This window comes from Hemibagrus wyckioides, linkage group LG18, assembly GCF_019097595.1.
Source record: "Hemibagrus wyckioides isolate EC202008001 linkage group LG18, SWU_Hwy_1.0, whole genome shotgun sequence".
NCBI classification, from domain to species: Eukaryota; Metazoa; Chordata; class Actinopteri; order Siluriformes; family Bagridae; genus Hemibagrus; species Hemibagrus wyckioides.
The window spans coordinates 1,192,638-1,215,000 of record NC_080727.1 but is presented as its reverse complement, the minus strand read 5'-3'; the positions used below and the strand labels follow the sequence as shown (position 1 = coordinate 1,215,000).

The window sequence follows — 22,363 nt, the reverse complement described above, 5'->3', positions numbered from 1 at the left end:
TTATAAACAGGACTGCAGTATGATAACTTCAAAGATATTTAACAAATTTAACTTGACTTAATATATAAATTATAATTAAACATTTAAGGTGAATTGATAAATCTGATTAAGTTGCAAGTTTATTATTATTATAATGTTCCGGTCATTCACTTAAGGTTATTTAAACTATTTTTCAGTATACATAGATATTTTGATTAAAATGATATTTTTAATTAATTAATTAATGATATTAATTAAATCGTATTAATAATGTTGTTGTTGTTGTTGTTGTTGTTAATACTATTAATAAAAATAAGTGAAAATATAACCTTGCTAGTATTAATGTAAAGTAATATACTGAGACAGAATAAACATTCTGTACTCTCTCATCAATCTGTCTCACACCTGTGTCTATTATTTTTAATAAATTCCTCCCCCCCCCACCAGCTGATTTTGGGGTGTCGGCAAAAAACACCAAAACTCTGCAAAGGAGAGACTCTTTCATTGGGACGCCGTACTGGTGAGCACCATCACATTCCTGTGTTTACGATGCGTCTCACTCTGAGCTCAGGGTTTCATTTTAAACTGCTCACTGACCTTTCTGTTTCATCTGCTTGTCATGTTGTCTGATAAAGTTTGACCCATGAACTCCAGTCCATTGCACATGAACTCTTGTCCACTTCAGCAAAAAAAAAAAAAAAAAAAATCACAAGACTAAGACGCTGTAATATATTACACATTTAAACAGACATCTTCAGTCTAAAATCTGTCTGGTGTGGACAAAACATTCATATATTTATGTAGGTGTCCTTTCACTCTGAACTGAACGTTTCACTGATTGACAGACCTTGCACAATCTGACCTCTGGTTCCTGGGGAAAAAAATGCTGTGTACCTTTGGTCCTGCGAATAAAGAGCAGTAAAGGAGAGGGGAACTAAGCATAGATTATTATCAGATGTGTGTAGAGAGAGCAGGTTATCAGTTTAATATCATCATAAGATTATCGTCAGACAAAAATATCTGATCATGCTCATTAACGCTTCAGTCTAATTGACATGTCTGACTGGAAATAAGTTAATAATCAGTAGATAAAATTCAGATATTTGAATGTAAAATAATCAACACGTCAAAGTCAAAGAAGCTTCGTCACTTCAACCATATATAGCAGATTCAGTACACAGACCAGAGGTGCTACACAGAACACAGACAAAGTACAGAGATGCAGACAAACATAGAGCTATAACATAGAGATAAAAAAATTAAACTATAATTTAAAAATTAAAATTAAACTATACTTAAGGTGCAATCTTTAAGAACTAGACATACAACAGAAGTGCACAGGAAGACAAGATAAGACAAGACAAACAACATATAGGTCGACTTTGTGCAATGAACAAGACAATGTTAGTCAATGAAAGAACAGTGTATACAGTGACTGCAGATATTAAAGTGACACGTAAACAGGGTTAATATAAATATATATAAATGTAAAGTGACATGCGTGCAAACAGGACAGTTTAGTGTGTGTGTGTGTGTGTCTGACGTTGCCTAGTGATAATGGTTTTATCTTCTAAAGTTGAGAAATATGGTGTAAATATTATATTGCGATACTTCAGGACATGATCACGATACACACTATGCAGCTAGTATTCATCAGGAGCTAATTAACTAAATAATAATAAAAACAGTTGTGTTTGTATTTAAACTAAGAAGTTGGTAAAAGATTGCAGGAATTCTTATTACAATATTTATTGTGATTGTTTAATCAGACCGATTCATACTTTTTGGCTCTTTTATGTTACTCTTCTGCTTGAATATGTTTGTGTTTCCTTACTTTTCTTCTATTTCTCTTTTTCCTCTTTTTTTTCCTTTTCTTTGACCAGTATGTCTTCAGTGTTGTCTTTTTTTCTCCATCTATTTCTTTTCTTCCACTTCTTTGTCTCGTTTTTCTTTTTGTTTATCTTTTTCTGTTGATGTGTTATTATTGGCCCAAATGTATATAAAACATTAGCACTGTGTGTGTGTGTGTGTGTGTGTGTGTGTGTGTGTGCAGGATGGCTCCCGAGGTGGTGATGTGTGAGACCACGAAAGATGCGCCATACGATTACAAAGCGGACATCTGGTCTTTGGGAATAACGCTGATCGAGCTGGCTCAGATCGAACCTCCGCACCATGAACTCAACCCCATGAGAGTCTTGCTGAAAATCGCCAAGTCCGAGCCTCCCACGCTGGACCAGCCGTCCAAATGGTGAGACATCCAGGCGCACTGAGGTCACTCATGCAGTCAGAGGAGCTGAATAATTCTGAGTGACTTCACACACATGTACACAAAACTCTGCTTACAAAACCTAGAGTGTTTTTAGTAAGCATCAGCAAGGACTGTCATGACATTCTCTCTCTCTCTCTCTCTCTCTCTCTCTCTCTCTCTCTCTCTCTCTCTCTCTGTGTCTCTCTGTGTCTCTTTCTTGGTCTGTTCTTCAGTAAAGAAGATCTTACTCCACTCTGGTGTGTGTGTGGACATAAAGATAGTACAAATCAATTTTAAACTAAATCAATTCATTTAAAAAAAAAAAAAAAATGTGGGTACTTGTCCGGTTTGTGTAATTCTCTTTCTCTTTCCTTCGTTCTTTTCTTTCTTTCTTTCTTTCTTTCTTTCTTTCTTTCTTTCTTTCTTTCTTTCTTTCTTTCTTTCCTTCCTTCCTTCCTTCCTTCCTTCCTTCCTGCCCTACCCTACCCTACCCTACCCTACCCTACCCTCCCCTCCCCTCCACTTCCTTTCTTCTTAACATAAGGATTAGTGGTAAGTTGTGGGATATAGCAACTAGCATAGCAGTATTAACTACACAGACTAATGGAAACATTGTGTGTGTGTTGTTGAAGGTCAAATAACTTTAAGGATTTCCTGAAAAAAGCCCTGGATAAGAATACTGAGTCGCGTCCGTCGGCCTCTCAGCTCCTTGAGGTGAGAGTGTATGTTGTGTTTACTCCCTTTACACTGGTAAACTCTGACGCACACACACACACACACACAGTACTGAATAAGGGGGAAGAAAGAAGGTGAATTGAGTGAATGCTTTTGATGCACTCGAGTCCCAGACGCCAGTTTGGGTTCCGTTAAAATGGGCGTCATCACTTCCTGTTTAGATTTGGAGGATGGATGGAATGATGGTAATTTGGATATATTCTCTCAGAGTTGGTGGGAAAGATAAAAGGAAACTGGATTTTTTTCTTTTTTCTATCAAAAACCCCTTTCACCATTTTTTTTACCTACTTGCTGATTCGTTTTGTTCTGTTTACAAAAATAAGGCTTACGAGGCGGAGTTACCGTTAACTCTGCAGTGTGTTGGTCATTTTCCTAACAGCATGTACCCAGGTGTTTTATATCTTATACATTATCCTCTCATTCCACAGCAACTTGGCAGCGCTTAAAGCATTTTATCTATTAAACAACACCTCCATTTAGAGTTAGAGCTTCTCTGTCTGGAGCACTGACACTTTAAATTCCTTCTATAAATTCCTTTATTTTTTACATAAAAATATTTATAATATTATTGAGATTTTTCCCTCCATGTCTGTGGAGTATAATTACAGCTAAACCCTGGATTCAGTAATGTGCAAAGAGTTTTAGAGATGAGTGCACGTAGCTGCTGTCTGTGAATCAGACAGTGTGTGTGTGTAAAGGTAGAGTGTTAACAGGACTCTGTGGTGACAGAACACGGCAGTCAGGGACAGGCTAACAGATGGTAAACGTGTGTGTGTGTGTAAAAGTGAAGGCTTCATGTCAGGCTTTTGTTGTCACAGATACCGTATTCCAGATGTTAACACACGTCAGATCGGGTAGCTCGACACTTCAGTCAGTAATAAACAAAGCTGAATTAGCAGATTATCAAGTACAATCAGTACATGTTTCATTTAATATAGTTAATTTAATAATACAGGTTTAGTTTTCTTTCTTTCTATCTATCTATCTATCTATCTATCTATCTATCTATCTATCTATATCGCATTTAATTTCACTCAGTCTCCATGAATGGACTGATAGGTGTAAAAGTGACCTGACACATGAGGTGTTGATGTTAAACAGTCATCCAAACACCTCCATTACTTGTTAGATACATTAGCCTCATGGAGAACTGAAGGAGCATCCCTTTCATGCCAAAAAAGAAGTCTTAATTTGAAAGTAGGTCATGAAGCAGTGGCTTAGATTGAGGTTTTCCTCTGTGTGTATTTCAGAAAGCAGTTGAAGGAACAGGAAGTGATCATGTGGTTTCCTCTGAACATGAAAACACGAGCCATTAAACCGGTTACAAGTGATTTCTGTTAGAAGCAACATCTGCAGCCTAAATTTAAATGTTAATTTCGGTTCTGAAAAACAAACTAAAATAAAGACTCAGATCCCTGATGATCGATATTCCTGGATGCCTATATTCAGGGTTCCTGTGTCTCATTATGTTCCTCTCTTGCTCATACATGAGCTTCACCTTCGCCAGCTGGTCTCATTCAATTAGCCCGCGTGCAGAGGGGATGAATAATGAATGAACATCATTTTTCCCCTCTCCAGTATACTTATGCTTTAACAGGTTTGTGTGTGTGTGTGTGAGGGAGTAACTCCTACCTGTGTACCAACCAAGCCTTGTTTTTTATCACACCCTGAATTAAATCTGCTGACCCGAGCCGATTTCTCTCTGCATGTTCTGAACAATTAGGTAATTTCCCTTTATAAAACCTTTCATGCGTTCTCAGAGGCTCTGCCCACATGCTATCATCAGTGTTTGTTTATGGCTAATGACCACACTACCGCTTTCTGCTTTACACACACAACTATGACTTTTGCTATAGTGCTACACTGACCAGACATAACATTATGACCACCTGCCTAATATTTTGTGGGTCCCCCTTTTGCTGCCAAAACAGCCCTGACCTGCCATGCACTGTGTATTCTGACACCTTGAGCAACGGTCTGTTGGATTGAACCATACAGGCCAGCCTTTGCTCCCCATGTGCATCAGTGAGCCTTGACCGCCCATGACCCTGTCACCGGTTCACCACTGTTCCTTCCTTGGACCACTTTTGATAGATACTGACCACTGCAGACCGGGAACACCCCACAAGAGCTGCACTTTTGGAGATGCTCTGATCCAGTGGTCTAGCCATCACAATTTGGCCCTTCGTCAAACTCGTTCAAATCCTTACACTTGTCCATTTTTCCTGCTTCTAACATCAACTTTGAGGACAAAATGTTGACTTGCTGCCTAATATATCCCACCCACTAACAGGGGCCATGATGAGGAGATACTCAGTCTTATTCACTTCACCTGGCACTGGTCAGAATGTTATGGATGACCAGTGTATTTTGACAGTAGTTTCTTTCTAGACTACAAATCAGAGTGTGATTGGGGATGTTGGCCAGACTGTAGATCAGGGTGACACTAGACACATACATATTTAGCTTGTGTATATTGAATAAGGAAGTTTGAAATTGTGGTCGCTACCTTCACTACTTTCACAAGACCTGTCTAAGACTTGGCCAGGAACTGTCTGAGGACTGGCTAGGACCTAAGTAGGAAGTGGCTAGTACATGGCTAAGACCTGACTAAGATCTAGCTCAGACCTGGCATTTCGGATGAGGCCACATAGTGTAGGCTGTGGTTTTGGACATTGACTACGTTCCTGATTTCAACCCTGTCCCTTTTCTGTCTTTTTTTTGTGTTCCTTAGCATCCCTTTGTGAGCTCGGTGAACACGAATCGTCCACTGATGGAGCTGGTGGCTGAAGCTAAAGCTGAAGTGATGGACGAGCTGGAAGAGGACAGCAATGAGGAAGCGGACGAGGACGAGAATCACGAAATCACGGCTGTTAGTTTACACACACACATATATACACAGAGGTCTTTAGAAGTCTTTGTTTAAAATTTAGTTACCGGAGACAAAATGATTAAATAAAACATCTTGAGGGACTCGAGATAAACAGCTGAAATTCAGCAGTCTGCATTCCAAATTTACTTGCATCAGCTGGGTCAAAGGTCAGCTTTAAAAAAAAAAAAAAAAAAATCAACTTTGATGAGGTCAACTTTGAGGAACCTGATGTCTTAATGGCTGAAAGATCTAGTTTTAAGTTCGAGATCTCTCAAAGCTACTCATGATTTCTGATTACACTGTCTTTATAGGAGTCTGATTTTAAACTAGGGAAGTGTGATGTTAAGGGTCAGAGGTCAGATTAGGATTTGTTTACGACTAAAATGAGAAGTTATGAGTCAACACATTTATATAGACCCAAGAGCATTACGGAAAATTGGGGGGGGGGTGTATGCATGCACACCCCTCAGTTTACTCTCTCTCTCTCTCTCTCTCTCTCTCTCATTGTGTAACACTTCCTTTAACCTATTTTGGCTGAATTGGTGCTCATCGTCCCACCCAGCTTGGCGTCTCTGTATAAAGCTCTATTTTAAATCTGGCTGGCATTTCATTCAGCTATAACCTTGACTTTACACACAGCCACAATAACACAATCACCACACTGCTCTCCCTCTTCTCATTCTCGGTTCTAATGAACAGTGTAATGATCGATCTGGCTTATTAAACATCCTTAAAGCCATTTAAACAGCTGCTTATAAACGGAGTTGTACAAGGAGTTTGAAAAGGCAGGATGAAAATGAAGTGTATGTAGGAATCAGAATCAGAAAAAGTTTTATTGCCAGGTACAGCAAAGGGTCAGCAAGGAGCACTTTACAGTACTAGGAATTTGTCTTGGTGTCAGGTGCAAACATATACACAGGTAAATAATTTAAATAAATACTGTATTAGGTGTCTTGTATAAAAATTAGTGCAATAGAAAAATTTAAAAGGTGAAGGTGACTAACATATATACAGATATGAGGTATGTACACAATGTAAAATGATATAAGCATTGCATACAAAAGTGAGAGTATTGTGGATAAAAGTGTAAGTTTGAATGAACAGTAGTGCAATTTAGAATGTGGAAGTGAGTGTCCGGGGTGGGAGAGGGTCATCTGGGGGTAAGTGAGGCACTGTTCAGCAGGCTGACTCCAGTGGGGTATAAAAAAGTCTAGACTTTGGAAAGCTGTCAATGCAGGAGGTCTTGTTTTTGAAATTTGAAGCAGCTCTTAATAATTATTAATAATTAAATAATATTGTAAAAAATAACACTTTTTAAAACTAAAACTGTAAGATAGTGTAAGATTCAACTCCCAAAAAAGTCTTTGTCCAGAACGAGACCTCTTGATGTTCCTCCATGTGTTTATGAATATTAAGTTGTGTTTTGATCAAACTATTATGTATGTCTTTATTTTATCACTGCTCAGTTATTCTTCTTTTGCACATGAATGAAAATATGAGGCCAATGAGGAAGTTTCCACTTCCAGATTTAGGTCACGTTTAATTTATTTTCAAATATTTTCTCTTATTCTTGCAGCCTCCGGGAAAAGATCCCTCAGAAACGAGTCAGACGAGTTTAGAAGGTGACCACATGCCTCTCACCGAGAGTCCCGTCGACTCTGAGTCGTTGAAACTGGAGAAAAAGCTTTCTGATGAGGATCGGGACAAACCTTCCAGCTCGGATTCTGGGATCGAAGACGGAAAAAGTACGCCGACCTCAGAGGAAGAGGGAAAAGGGGTGGAGTCTCTGGAATACGAGTGTGAATCGCCAACTTTGCCGCTCCCTGTACACAAAACAGCGAAGCTGGAAGGCCAAGAGGCGCGAAAGGGCGGAGCCGGGGACGGACACGTAACACCAGATCTCCCCCTGGTGGTGCGGAGTGAAAGTGTGTGTGAAAAGCGTCAACAGGAAGCGGAGCAGGAAGCAGACGTTCTGCTTCATGCTAATGGTGGGAGGAACAAACGCTGTTCAGAATCAGGGAGTCAGATATCAGAGAGTTTCGACATCAGCCTGAGCTCCATGGGGCATAAAGACAGTGGCACACAGGTAAGTGTGTGTGTGGTTTAAAAAAAAAAAAGAGTTGTTACTATGGAAACAATAATTCATTCCAATAAGCACTTTAATATAAACCTGCGATTTGTAGATTTGTAAAAGGTCAAGGGTCTCACTCTCTCTGCGTCTCTCTTTTTCTCTTTCTCTCTGTCTTTCTCTCACGCTCTCTCTCCCTCTCTCTCTCTCTCTCTCTCTCTCACTCTGTCTCTGTCTCTCTCTCTCTCTCTCTCTCTGTCTCTGTCTCCCCCTCTCTGTCCTCTGTCTTTCTCTTTCTCTCTCTCTCTCTCTCTCTCTCATTGTCACTTCAGTGCTGGAAGCTACAAGTCTGTAGAAGCAGCTGAATAAACACACAACATGCTGCTGTTTAAATAAGCCCACTGTAAGCAAACTGACAGACAGACAGAAAGAGAAACTGATAGAGATAGAGAACAGGCAGACAGAAAGATGGTCATATAAACTGAGAGAAAGAGAATAGGGGTCCTTTTGTCAAATTAAATGGAGCAGTATTTGCCAGTAAAGAGAGAATGAGAGTGACAGTGTGTGTGTGTAAACACTAGTTCGTGGACACAGTTTCAAATGACTGATTTTCAAATATCTGTGCACTCAAAGAAAAGAATGAGAGACAATAATGGAGTAGAACAAAGGTTTATATTGTGTGTGCGTGTTTCATACAATGCTACTGATACACTCTGATGAAGAATACTCTGGAAAGTATGAGTGTATTCTGCTTAACGAATAGAGTTCCTACACACACACACACAACAATCAACACCCACCAAAAGCAGAGGCTTAAACACAGTAAGGCATTCGGGAGAAATTGATTGGAAAACAGACAGACAACCAGAGAGATAGAGATTGACAACTAGAGTGAGAGGAAGCCAGACAGACAGACAACCAGAGAGAGAGTGCGAGACAGCGAGAAAGAGACAGACAGACAACCAGAGAGAGAGTGCGAGACAGCGAGAAAGAGACAGACAGACAACCAGAGAGAGAGTGCGAGACAGCGAGAAAGAGACAGACAGACAACCAGAGAGAGAGTGCGAGACAGGGCGAGAAAGAGACACAGACAACCAGAAAAAGAGAGAGAGAGACAGATTTAGTGAGAGTAAAAGATACGTGTGTGTGTTAGGGCTGTAAATATTGCATATTGTTTAGCTCAATACGATGCTATCAAACAGTACATTAACACCACTTCTATGTTTACATTAGATGACACCATTTAAACTGCTTCAGTCTTTACTTATTTTTACTGTATTTAAAGTGTGTGTGTGTGTGTGTGTGTGTGTGTGCACGCAGGATGCTCGGCATTTTAATCGCACTCTCAAGCGCACTCGTAAGTATGTGGTGGACGGTGTGCAGGTGAGCGTCACCACGTCCAAGATCATCGGTGACGATGAGAAGAAAGACGAGGAGATGAGATTCCTCAGGTAGATACACACACACACACACACACACACACACACACACACACACACACAGCCGAGGTTTCCACACCCTGTTCCACATGTATGTTTCTGTAATGTAAGAAACCTCCAGGATAAACCGTGGAGGACAGTAATGAGGACAGTGGTATGATAACTTCTGATCATGAGTAAATTGTGATTGGTTCGTTCTGAGCAGTCACATGACCCATTATAAAGGTGTGCACATACCTATCGCACAGACACGCCTTGTTTTAGTGTGTTTTTTTTTCCTCTCATGTTTTCTCCATCTTTCTGCTCTTTTTTTTTTTGTTTGTTTTTGCTTCTATTGTTTCATTTCTTATGTTTTTAATTTCTTCTCCTTTTCCCTAATGTTCTATCGTTCTGTTCCTTTATCACTTTTTTCATTTTTTTTTTTACCTTTCTCTCACCTCATGTTTTTATCTTTTCTTCTCTTTTCTTACTTTTTCTTTTTATCATTTATTTTTCCCCACACACAGACTCCTTTTCCTTTCTTTTTTATCTCTTTTCTCATATTCTGTCCTCTTTCTTTCACTTCTTCTCCTCTCCTCTACTTCATGCTTTACTACTTTTTTCAATTTCTAATTACTTCTCCTCTCTTCTTTCATCCCCTCCATTTCTTTCACCTCCTTTTCCCTCATCCTCTCCATCTCTCTCTTCTCTTTTTTTTCTCTTGCCGGACTCTCAGAGCTCTCAGAGTAAATAATCTATTTTTAGTGTCCTGTTTGACTTCACGTCCTCTCACTGAGACACATTAATGCACAAGGGAGAGAGAGAGTCTGTGTGTGTGTGTGTGTGTGTGTGGGTAAACAAATGGGACCTAATGGAATGAAACAGACATTCCATCTCTCGTTATAGCACGGTTAAAACCTGTTATAACCTCACACGTTTATAAAGGCAGGAGGTGTTTAATGTTTGCACTGTAACACTCTCCAGTGTGTTAAAGCCCTCTCATCCCATCAAGTACCATCAAACAAACCTTCATCTGTTTGGGAACTAAATAGATGTACTTTTAAAAAAAAAAAAAAAATCCCATTCAGTCACATAGACTTTACTGCCATCTAGTGGTGACTCTCATTTTTTTTTCTTTCATTATTTTTTTCTTCATCTTTTCTTTTTCTGTTTCTCTCTGCCTTTTAATCCTTTGTACAGTAAATTCTTCTCGCACATCTTTTTGTTGTCTTCCATCATCTTTTCTCTTTCTCTCTCTCCTCCTTTTATTGTGAATGTTTTTCTTCTCTTCTCTTTTTCTCCTCTCTTCTCTCTTACAATATTTTCTGTTTTCTCTTCTCTTTCCTTTCCCCCTTTGTTCTCTTTTTCTGTTATATTTTTCTCTTCGCTTTTCTCTTCTTCCTTTTGCTCTGTGTATCATTTTTATCCTTCTCTGCACTGTGTGTGTGTGTGTGTGTGTGTGAGAATCAGTGTGAGTTTAGTCTGTAAACTTTTTCGGAGAGTTCAGCTTGGAACAAGTGAATCATCAGATGAGTCGTTCTGTAGGAGAAATTCACTTGCAGCAGAGCAGAGTGACAGAAGACAGTGGTGTGTGTGAATATGAGAGAGAGAGAGAGAGAGAGGATGGAGCTGTGATGCATTCTGGGTATTGTGTGTGTGACAGTGAAGTGAATGCATGCCATCACGTCTTAAACAGTAAAGAACAAAATAATAATAATTTCTGCAGCCTACGCCAAGCAAAATACGAAAAAGCTGTCAGTCAAAAAATTATTGTTCTGAAATTGTGTGTGTGTGTGTGTGTGTGTGTGTGTGTGTGTGTAGGCGACAGGAGCTGAGAGAGCTGCGTCTGATCCAAAAGGAGGAACATCGCACTGTGGCTGCCCTCAATGCCAAACTGGAGACTCAGAGAGAGCTCATGCAGAGACGCTTCGACCAGGAGATGAACGTGAGACACCCCCACCCCCCACCCCCCAATACACACAAAGATAGCGCTGACACTGGAGACTCCTTCACCACATCACACACACACACACACACACACACACACACACACTGCATTCCAGCCACTTTATTAAAAACACCTGTACCAATTGCACAAGTGAGCTTCTACCAAAAAAAAATATGAACCCCATATGTGGGAAGGAAAAAAGAGGAAAAAATCCGATCCAGTTTTATCCATCAGTTATTTACAGAACAACATGACTTATAACTTATTTATATAGCATGAATAATAATGAATAGAATGGAACAGAGTCAAATAAATAGTACAGAATATAGAAAGAATAAGGAGGGAAAGATAGAGATATATATATATATATATATATATATATAAGCAGGATAAAAAGCAGGATAATAGAAGAATGGAAACAAAGAAAGAATAGAATAAGAAAAGAAAAAGATGGAGAAAGAACAGTAAGAAACAAAAATAATCAAAACAGATAGAGATAGAAATAAAAAACAAAAGGGGCAGAGGAACAAAGAAAAGAGTGAGAGAAAGTGGCACAAACAAATAAAATAATTGTTTACTAAAAAGTGAGAAGAAAAAACATTTAAATGAAAATTATGAAAAAGGGAAAAAGACAGAGCAGAGAGGCATGTACTCTAAAATGTGAGTGATTTAATGTGCGTGTGTGTGTGTGTGCGCGCGTGTGTGTGTGTGGTTGGTCTTCTCTTGCAGGCAAAGAAGAAGTTCTATGACACGGAGCTGGAGAACCTGGACAAGCAGCAGAAGCAGATAATCGAAAAAATGGAGCTGGAGCACGCTGTGAGTCTGCGTGACGAGACGAGACGAATCCGTCTGGAGCAGGAGCGAGAACTTCACCGATTCCTGGACCAGATGAAACAACGAAAAAAGGAGGTGAGATGCTGAGCTGAGAATGAGAGAACCACGGCATGTGAGATGAGATGAGATGATCTTCACACGTCTGACCGATTGTGATGACCTGATGTGTTTATGATGATGTTCTGACACGTCTGTGTTTCTGCAGGTGAAACATGAAGTGGAGAAGTTGCCCAGGAACCTGAGGAAGGAGAGTCTAAAGATCCGCATGAATGAATTCCAGCTGAAAAAAGTGTCTGAGGTGCGAGAAATAAAGGAAGGAATAAATGAAGGAAAGGAGTCTGTTTATTGATACTGCAGTGATGCTTTCTATCAATGATAAAATATTTAATATAAAATAAAAAAATACTAAAATATATAAAATAAATAAAAAATAATAAAAGATGCTGCTATTATTTATCAACACCATTGACCAGTCAATATCCAGAATTCAACACTGCTCACTCTGTTTTGTGCACTGTGTGTGTGTGTGTGTGTGTGTGTGTGTGTGTGTGTGTGTGTCAGGAGGAACAGTTCAGAGCAGAACAGAAAAATCATCTGGACTTGACGATAAACAACATCATCACTATGAACAAAACGGAGATTGCGGAAACGGAGCGCCAGTGTCTTGAGAAGAAACAACATCTGATCAGAGGTGTGCATCACACACACCCACACACACACACACACAAGAAATAGATATTAATTAAATAAATAAGCAAATGAAAGGAAAAGGAAAAAAGAAGCTTGTGAATTTCCATGCACAATCAGACACAAAAAAAGAGTTTAAAAGTCAATATGAATGTATACTACCAGTCAAAAGTTTGGACACACCTTCTAATTCCATGGTCTTTCCTGATGTTTATTTCTTTCTACATTGTAAAACAATGCTGAAGGCGGCTGAAATCCACAATAATGTCCTTTGAACAGTTGATATTGAGATATGTCTGCTACTGATGCTCTGTAAAGCCTTCATAACGCTTCCAATCTGAGGTGATGTTAACTGGTGAAGCTGGTGACTCTAAATGAACTTCTCCTCTGCAGCAGAGGTCAGTTTTGGTCTTGCTTTACTGGGATGGTCTTCATGTGAGCCAGTTTCATCATGGTGCTTGATGGGTTTTGCAAATGCACTTGACAATACTGTTCCTGCAAGAACTATTCCAGAACACCTGACCTTCGTGTCTTAAAATAACAACTGACTGTTTTTTGTTGTCATTACATATGGATTACTGAAGTCCATGTGTGTTATTTCATAGTTTTGAAATCTCCAGGATTGTTCTAGAATGTAGAAAATAAATCCCTAAACAAAAAACATTGAATTAAAAGGTGTGTCCAAACTTTTGACTGGTAGTGTATTCCTACTAACCAGAAGCTTTGGAGGTGGAAGAAAGAAGGCAGGAATGCAGAAGAATGACTAGAACATTTTACTCCAGCAGTGTAATGATGATGATGATGATATAAAACAGTTGGTTGTGTTTGTGTTGTATGATATTTAGAGAAGGAAGGAGCCATATGGGAACTGGAGGAGAAAAATCTGCTTGAGAGATGGCAACTCCTCAAACAGCAGCTGAAGGACCAGTACTTCCTGCAGAGACACCAACTACTGAAAAAACATGAGAAGGTGTTGACTTTATATATACACACACACACACACACACACACACACACACACACACACACACACGCTCTAATAAAATAGTTTACTCCATAGAGCTGATTCTGACTAGTGATTGGTCAGAAGTCTATGATTAATTTTCTGTAACAGCTGCAAAACTGGATTATATTATTGTGCTCGTTCTAATACTTTATAGTTTCTGTATAACTCATTCACAGGGAGGTGTACAGTGAACAGTCCACTGTTAATAAAGCACTTTAAAAAGGTTTTAGACATGGTGAAGTCAATATGACGTCGGTCCACCCTTTGCAGCTATAACAGCTTCAACTCTTCTGGGAAGGCTGTCCACAAGGTTTAGCAGTGTGTTTATGGGAATTTTTGACCGTTCCTCTAGAAGCACATTTGTGAGGTCAGGCACTGATGTTGGACGAGAAGGTCTGTCTCACAGTCTCCACTCTAATTCATCCCAAAGGTGTTCTATGGGGTTGAGGTCAGGACTCTGTGCAGGCCAGTCAAGTTCCTCCACACCAGACTCTGTCATCCATGTCTTTATGGACCTTGCTTTGGTCACTGGTGCACAGTCATGTTGGAAGAGGAAGGGGCCAGCTCCAAACTGTTCCCACAAAGTTGGGAGCATGGAATTGTCCAAAATATCTTGGTATGCTGAAGCATTCAGAGTTCCTTTCACTGGAACTAAGGGGCCAAGCCCAGCTCCTGAAAAACAACCCCACACCATAATCCCCCCTCCACCAAACTTTACACTTGGCACAATGCAGTCAGACAAGTACCGTTCTCCTGGCAACCGCCAAACCCAGACTCGTCCATCAGATTGCCAGACGGAGAAGCGCGATTCGTCCCTCCAGAGAACGCGTCTCCACTGCTCTAGAGTCCAGTGGCGGCGTGCTTTACACCACTGCATCCGACGTTTTGCATTGCACTTGGTGATGTATGGCTTGGATGCAGCTGCTCGGCCATGGAAACCCATTCCATGAAGCTCTCTGCGCACTGTTCTTGAGCTCATCTGAAGGCCACATGAAGTTTGGAGGTCTGTAGCGATTGACTCTGCAGAAAGTTGGCGAGCTCTTCGCACTATGCGCCTCAGCATCCGCTGACCCCGCTCCGTCAGTTTACGTGGCCTACCACTTCGTGGCTGAGTTGCTGTCGTTCCCAAACACTTCCACGTTCTTATGATACAGCTGACAGTTGACTGTGGAATATTTAGGAGTGAGGAAATTTCACGACTGGATTTGTTGCACAGGTGGCATCCTATCACAGTTCCACGCTGGAATTCACTGAGCTCCTGAGAGCGACCCATTCTTTCACAAATGTTTGTAAAAACAGTCTGCATGCCTAGGTGCTTGATTTTATACACCTGTGGCCATGGAAGTGATTGGAACACCTGATTCTGATTATTTGGATGGGTGAGCGAATACTTTTGGCAATATAGTGTATGTGGAAAGAGAGAGTTTTTTTGAGAAAGAGAGGATGATAAGCAAATGACTGTTTATAGCTGTTTATAACGACTGTTTACATGTCTATGTGCATGAGAAGTTGTCCTTTATCATTTAATGTAACTATAAATTGATAAAAAGCCTGATCATTTCTTCTTTAATAAATATAAACTTGCTGTTCTAGGAAAGTACACTGATCAGGCTTAACATTATGACCACCTGCCTACTATTGTGTTGGTCCCCCTGTTGCTGCCAAAACAGCCCTGACCCGTCCTGCACTGTGTATTCTGACCCCTTTCTATCAGAACCAGCATTAACTTCTTCAGCAGTTTGATCAACAGTAGCTCGTCTGTTGGATCGGATCACACGGGCCAGTCTTCTCTCCCCACGTGTATCAGTGAGCCTTGACCGCCCATGACCCTGTCACCGGTTCACCACTGTTCCTTCCTTGGACCACTTTTGATAGATACTGACCACTGCAGACCGGGAACACCCCACAAGAGCTGCAGTTTTGGAGATGCTCTGATCCAGTGGTCTAGCCATCACAATTTGGCCCTTCATCGTCAAACTCAAAGCTCAAATCCTTACACTTGTCCATTTTTCCTGCTTCTAACATCAACTTTGAGGACAAAATGTTGACTTGCTGCCTAATATATCCCACCCACTAACAGGGGCCATGATGAGGAGATACTCAGTCTTATTCACTTCACCTGGCACTGGTCATAATGATATGGCTGACCGGTGTAATCACCTACAGGGATCAGTATTTCATTGTAATGTGTGTGTGTGTGTATCACAGGAACAAGAGCACATGAACTGTTACAACCAGCGTATGATCGAGCTTCTTAAAGTGCGGCAGCAGCAGGAGAAGAACAGACTACCAAAGATCCAGCGCAGTGAAGCAAAAACTCGCATGGCCATGTTTAAGAAGAGTCTGCGCATTAATTCATCGGGCAGCGCTGCAGAAGACCGCGAGAGGATCAAACAGGTCAGTGTCACATCTTCTAAAAAAAAAAGTTATACAGTTAGCATGAAATTTGCACCACAGCATCATCAGGCCAAAAATTCTAGTCTCTTTTATATAATTTTTTACATAATTTTGACTACAAAGTGTGTGTGTGTGTGTGTGTGTAGTTTGGCAAGCAAGAGGAGAAGAGGCAGAAGGTCGAGCGACTGCACCAGCAACAAAAACATGATAACCAAATGAGAGAGATGATGGGGCAGTGTGAGAGCAACCTCCGAGATCTCCAGCAACTACAGGTCTATAACGCTCTATCTCTCTCTCTCTAACTGAACAGTGCTTTATGTACTTTATAATTCACTGTTCTCTTGAATATTCCAGAGTGTTCAGTGATGTCATTTTCCTACATTTTGTGCTGTGTGTATGGTCGTGTATGTGAGAAATCAAATTTGAATCGGATCTCCACCCAAACTGCATTGACGACTTGTTTCCCTTCTCATGTTTAGCATGTAACTTAGCATTAAGGATGAGTAACAAACACTCAAGCTTGATTCCTTGAGTGTTTTTCAGCTCATTATCACTCATATTTATCACCTCGGTTGCATTTTTTCTTTAAATTCAGAACGAGAAATGTCACCTGCTGGTGGAAAACGAGACTCAGAGACTGAAGGCCCTGGATGAACATCACAACCATCAGCTGAAGGAATGGAGAGCTCAGCTGCAACCTCGCAAGAAGGTTCTGGATTTCATCTCTGCTATATTATTATTATTATTATTATTATTATTATTATTATTCTATGTAGAGACACACTCATTTTTTTTAATACAAATTGTTTCATTTTTATTTAATAAACTGCTCATGTTGTTGTCAGGCTCTGGAGGACGAGCTGAACCTGAAGAAGCGTGAGCAGGAGAATTTCTTCCGCATGAGCGAGGACTCCGAGTGTGTGAACCCCAGCTCTCCCAACAGATACACCAAATTCCTGCCTTATACAGACTCCTCCACCACTTAGGACTCCGCCCACTGCCCACAATCACCCAGTCGTGATCGTTGTGCTCCTCTGTAGCCCCACCCACTAGCCCAGGTAGATCATTTGCTCATGCAGGATTCGCACATGCTCACCTTTTTGCAGTTTTATTTTTATTTATTAAATAATACAGAATTAAAGAGTGGTGTCTTCCAGATGGGTCTTAAACCCTAAAATATAAAGAATCAGAGATTTAAATAGATGTATATATATTTTAAAAATATTTTTTTTGAACTGGTGGAAATAAGAACATTAAAAAAAGAGAGCAAAAATTCTTAATAAAGCCACTTAAACTGTATTTTCACACCAAAGCCAGGAAACAGGATTTATTATCGTCATTATTTCTATATTATCAGCTTATATTCAAAATTACTTTTCCAACAAACAAATTAAAAAAATATTTAGTGTTGCCAAATACAGTGTACAGAAGAAAAAACCATAGTCTATTGTTTTCTATTCCTTTTAAAATATATATATATATTCAATGATATAAATCTAAAAAGCAAAGACTCTTTAACGTTCCGCTTCCCCACAGCTTCACCCGTTCGGACGTTTCAGAAATGTTTAGTTTGTCAGAAGTTTTAGGTTTCAGTGGTGAAGTAACTTGGTACCTTTTTTTTTTAGTTTTTATGTATTGATTCTGAATGAGTGGCAGAATTACTGTAAAGTGCAACACTGGATATAAACTGACTAAAGAAAAAAATATGCACAGAATATTAACTAAATTTAATAACACAATAATAATGTTGTTAAATATGTCCATGTTAAAGAGGATTGTTGCTGTCTGGAAGAAAACCTTCAAGGGAAAAAAAAAAGTTATTCTCACTCTAATATTAAAAATCTGCATTTAGGTGTAAAATATCTTTTTCCAAAAACTGTTACATATTTACTTTATTTAGAGATCACATTACTAAAATCATAATGAATTATTTTAGGGCTCAGTGGTATCAGGATTTTTTTCTAACATTAACACAAAATCGATTGAATATAACTGGAAAAAAATATTTGAAGGTTTTTAACCAACAGCAATATAAAACGTTTATTATTAATAATTTGTTTACTGACACTTTATGCACTGACACTTCAACTTCAGTACCCTTTCTGATACAATATTCCTTCATTTATTCCTTATTATTATTATTATTTTTAAGTGGGGCAGATAATCAGGTACAGAGAGGCCTTTAAGTTATCTTTGCAACCCCCCCCAAGGGTAATTTAAATCAGTTTATTTTCTGAATATTTTCCACCTGACTGCACTGTTTATTATTCCTTTTCTTCTGTTTTGGGACTTTTTATTTTAACCAAAAGGGTGTAAAGGGGTTCCTCCGTGTAAAAGAAAGGAACCTCACATGTACAGGAATCTAATAAAGTCGACTATTATTTATTCGGGTTTTTTTCCCTGCATTTATTTTTGTTCAGGTCCATAAATATGTAGGAGAGAATTTCCATGCTGAACTGATTGGATCTGAAATGTTTATTTAGGTTTTATTACAAACAAAATTGCACTTGACATGGAGAGAGAAAGGGAAAAAAAACAAAGCATACAGGTTACAGAAATGTTTGCAGAATCGCCCAGTTTCTCGTCAGAGTTTCCCTTTTTCCTTCAAAGCTCCGCTCACTTGCAGGATTTCCTCCTCCCCAGTTAAAGCTCTCTTCCTGTCTGCGTCGGGTTTCGGCTCTCGGGTGTTCCTGGGATGTAAGACGTGACGCTGCACAAAATCTCGGCTTCCTGCGTCCAGATCATGTCCATCTGTTCAGTAACCGCGTAGCCAGCTCCTAATGTTCTGTTTAGATTTATTTATTCTGACTTGAGACACCAAAATAAGTCGTTTTTCATCTCTCAGCACTGAGTGACGCTGAAAACGCCAGGCTTCTCGAGCTAATACTGTTGGAACGTACCATTTGTGTACATGTAGAGGGGTGTTCCTCATAAAATAACTGCCAACCTATATTAACATAGCCAGCCTTTTGGTTATAGTAGAAGTATACAGAAATTTCCAGACGCAAGTGAACACAAGTGAAATGTTTTCAAGGCATTTCTGATGTTTCTGTTTTAGAAACTTGTGTTAGAAAAATATAACAAAAATATTAAAACACATGATGGACATTACACGATAAAAGTCAGTCATATAGTCTGGAAAATCTTTTTATACTGCTTTTCAAACATGGTATTCTCCTACAAGATGGTTCCATTGAATATATTCTGGGAAAATATTGGTGTTAAAGCAGAAACCGTTAATACTATTTAGTTTAAAGAAGTCGTGTCTCTGAGCGTCGTCAAACTTTTAAACCCTGTCCGTCTCACGTGATCGTCCCAAACCAAGCACAAAAATGTCTACACTAACGCCACATAGCGAGGTCTACAAAAAGAAAATAAAAATACAAACAGATGTAGTGTTTCTCACTTAAAAAAGAAAAAAGTATACTTGAAACCAGTCAAGCATGCACACGTTAAACACGTTACACACTAAAACGTCATAAAATACTGAATGTAAGCACCATCGTCAGTAACGCAGGACTGTTTTTTTTTAATTCAATCTTTTGTGAATGGCTCGAACGATTGGACGAGGAATATTTTTCTGTTTCGCGTCGTTCTGCTCTGTGTCACAGTAATGAAATTTGTGAAGCTCAAATTAAAAAAAAATCAGGGATGCATCGCCAATATTTTTGTTTCCATACGATGTACAAATACACGTTTACTCACAGAAACTGTAACTTAATCAGTCAGGGGCTTGAGGGAACATTTTATTCCGCTGTGTTTTTATTCTGGTTCCTGACGTGTGAAGGTCAGTGGAGAACTCCACCGTTATCGTTATCGACGCATCCCTGTTGTTAAAAAGTGCACGTTGAAGCATTGCAGCAAAATCACCCAGGCGTGGCTTGAAAGTGTGTAAATATCGCATAAAATAAAAATAGACGGTATACAAAAACGCTGTGTAGGATTTCTAACACTTCTATAAAGGTTTTCTGCTTCGTCATAGTAGCACATGGAAGCACGAGGCTAACGTCTCCCTGTGAGAAACGAACTTGACGGCTGACCGAGTTTCTGCTCCACGTTTCTGTGCGATTGCTACGCTGTATTAGCCTTCGAGATGTTTCCGCTAATGTACAGAAGCTCTGAGAACTTGGTGTTTAATATTGTTAATATTATAATATTGAGGCACGATAGATAGCAAGAAGTCACTTATACGTATATTGCTAGTCTGTTATAGTTAAAGATAAATATAAAAAATAGTATATAGTTTGGTTAGCATGCATCAAAAAAAAGGATATGGGTTTAACAGTGTGACGTTTCTCGTTTTCTCCCAAAGAAAGGTCTCATCAAAAGAAAAAAAATTCCACCCGACATCCCTGAAAAAAGGGACAGTAAAAAACCGTGACGCGAGTGCAAACCAATAATGTTCGACTCGCAAAAGAATGGAATGTAATGAGACATGGAGTGTAAAGGTCCCCATAAATAACATGGACTAATTAAATAGATATGAAAAAAGGGGAGCGGTCTGAAAGGTACCTAGTGTTTCTTGGTTAAGTAATTGGAAGGGATCCAGCCCTCGGACATTGAACCATCACTTATATTTTTGCAAAACCACCAACCCGTGCTGTTCCTCTCCATCACCTCGAAGACGGCGCCTTCTTTAAACCCGGGAGTTTGATCGTCTCCTTCGAAGTCCGCTACCGCTAAGAAAAGCTCTTCCTTCGGTGGATCTTTGATCAGAGGGGGGAGTTTGTCTCGCGGAGGCTGAGGTTTATCGGCTTTAGCCAGTGGTTTCGGAGGAACCGGAACCTTGACCTTGGGAGATTCCTCTTTGTCTTTGGAAGCGGGAGGTGTGGCGGCTTTCGGTTTTGGAGGTGGCGGTCGGGTCTGAGACACGGGAGCAGGCTTGTTCTCCTGAATGTCCTTCAGAGGAGCTTTGATCTCCGTGGAACTCTGTTTGGTTTCCGGCTCTGAGGTTTTCTTCGGAGGTGGAGGTCGTCTCGGGGCAGAGCTGGGCCTCTGAGGTGGCTCTCTCGGACCGGGCATTTGCGGTTTAGGGATTTCTACAGAATCGTGGCCGTTTTGCTGTTTGGGTGGACATTTTGGTTCGCCGTTGTTGGAGGAAGTTCCGTTCTGCTGGCTGGGGTCTGTGTCGGGAAGTTTGGACGGACGCAGCTTGCTCCTCAGGTTGGTGATGTCGAGCTCGCTCTTGCTTGGTGGTTCCGGTTTTGCGGCTGGCGGAGGTTTGGGTTTAACGACCGGTTTGGGTTTGAGGAAAGGTGGAGGCGGACTGACGGATTCCGCTTTCTCCTCTTGGCTTTCGGATTTGGGCTTCGGCGGCTGCTTGGGCACGGGCTTCAGGTTGAACTTCTTCACTTCCTTGGCAGAAACCTTGTGGCCACATTCCAACCCCATCTCATTCCTCAAGTGCAGAGGCTTGTTTTTCTCATCCTTCTTCGGTTCCGGAGGCTTTTCGGATTTGAACGCTGCCGGTTTGGGAGACACCAGGGGCACGATGACTCCAGGAGCTGGAGGTTTGGGAGGAAGCGGTTTGGAAACATCTGTTTTGAGCTTCTCCTCCAACTCCAGGCTCTTGTTGATGGACTCTCTCCTGGGAGGAAGAGCGGGTTTTTCCTCAGCCGGAGGTAAAGAAGGAGCCGGAGGCAATGGACCGGAGAAAGGAGAGTTCTTCGTGGCGTTGTACTTCCAGTCTCTCAGTTTGGGACGGGTGGCGAAGTCGGCAGTGGAGGATGGCTCATCTGGGAGAGGTTTGGACCAGGTATCTTCTGTGGTGGTGTTATTGTTAACAGAACTGTCCTCCAGCTTCAGCTGAGCCATTTCGCCAGGCAGAGGAGCTAAAAAATTGGGCCTGGAAGCGCTGCTGGTCTTCTTGTATTTATCCAAAAAGGTGACTGGAGCCCAACCTTCTTTATCATCAATCTGAATGTACCACCAGCCACTTGAGTTCTTCTCAATAACCTGGAGAACAACAAGGAGAACCAGGATAAACATCCAGACTTCTGAATGTCCTGCTGATTTATAAAGCTGATAACACATTTCAGTTAAATAGAGAAACTGAAGATTAAAATCAACAACAAGGACTGATGAGGATGAGACTCCACCGGGACACCAGAGAGAGAGAGTTTTTTTTGTCTCCTGTTTTTTTCATAAATGTAGTAATGAACTATGGACAGA

At 40.4% G+C, this 22,363-nt stretch overlaps 2 protein-coding genes across 3 annotated transcripts in view; one reads left to right on the top strand and one right to left on the bottom strand.

The window, feature by feature from the left end:
• stk10 (serine/threonine kinase 10) overlaps positions 1-18,012 on the top strand; it is a 35,810-nt gene extending 17,798 nt beyond the window's left edge. The window contains exons 5-19 of the mRNA XM_058415618.1: positions 427-499; positions 2,033-2,227; positions 2,860-2,941; positions 5,697-5,834; positions 7,411-7,920; positions 9,223-9,353; positions 11,142-11,265; positions 11,998-12,177; positions 12,308-12,400; positions 12,664-12,793; positions 13,635-13,759; positions 16,004-16,192; positions 16,339-16,464; positions 16,788-16,901; positions 17,038-18,012. Coding sequence (XP_058271601.1) covers positions 427-499; positions 2,033-2,227; positions 2,860-2,941; positions 5,697-5,834; positions 7,411-7,920; positions 9,223-9,353; positions 11,142-11,265; positions 11,998-12,177; positions 12,308-12,400; positions 12,664-12,793; positions 13,635-13,759; positions 16,004-16,192; positions 16,339-16,464; positions 16,788-16,901; positions 17,038-17,178 — 2,351 coding nt within the window. The 3' untranslated portion in view covers positions 17,179-18,012. The remainder of the gene's footprint in view (positions 1-426; positions 500-2,032; positions 2,228-2,859; positions 2,942-5,696; positions 5,835-7,410; positions 7,921-9,222; positions 9,354-11,141; positions 11,266-11,997; positions 12,178-12,307; positions 12,401-12,663; positions 12,794-13,634; positions 13,760-16,003; positions 16,193-16,338; positions 16,465-16,787; positions 16,902-17,037) is intronic.
• Positions 18,013-18,652: 640 nt separating this feature from the next.
• The window catches only part of sh3pxd2b (SH3 and PX domains 2B), a 40,292-nt gene continuing 36,581 nt past the window's right edge, over positions 18,653-22,363 (bottom strand). For both annotated transcript variants that reach the window (XM_058415619.1, XM_058415620.1), the window contains one exon: positions 18,653-22,147. In XM_058415619.1, coding sequence (XP_058271602.1) covers positions 20,705-22,147 — 1,443 coding nt within the window. In that variant the 3' untranslated portion in view covers positions 18,653-20,704. The remainder of the gene's footprint in view (positions 22,148-22,363) is intronic.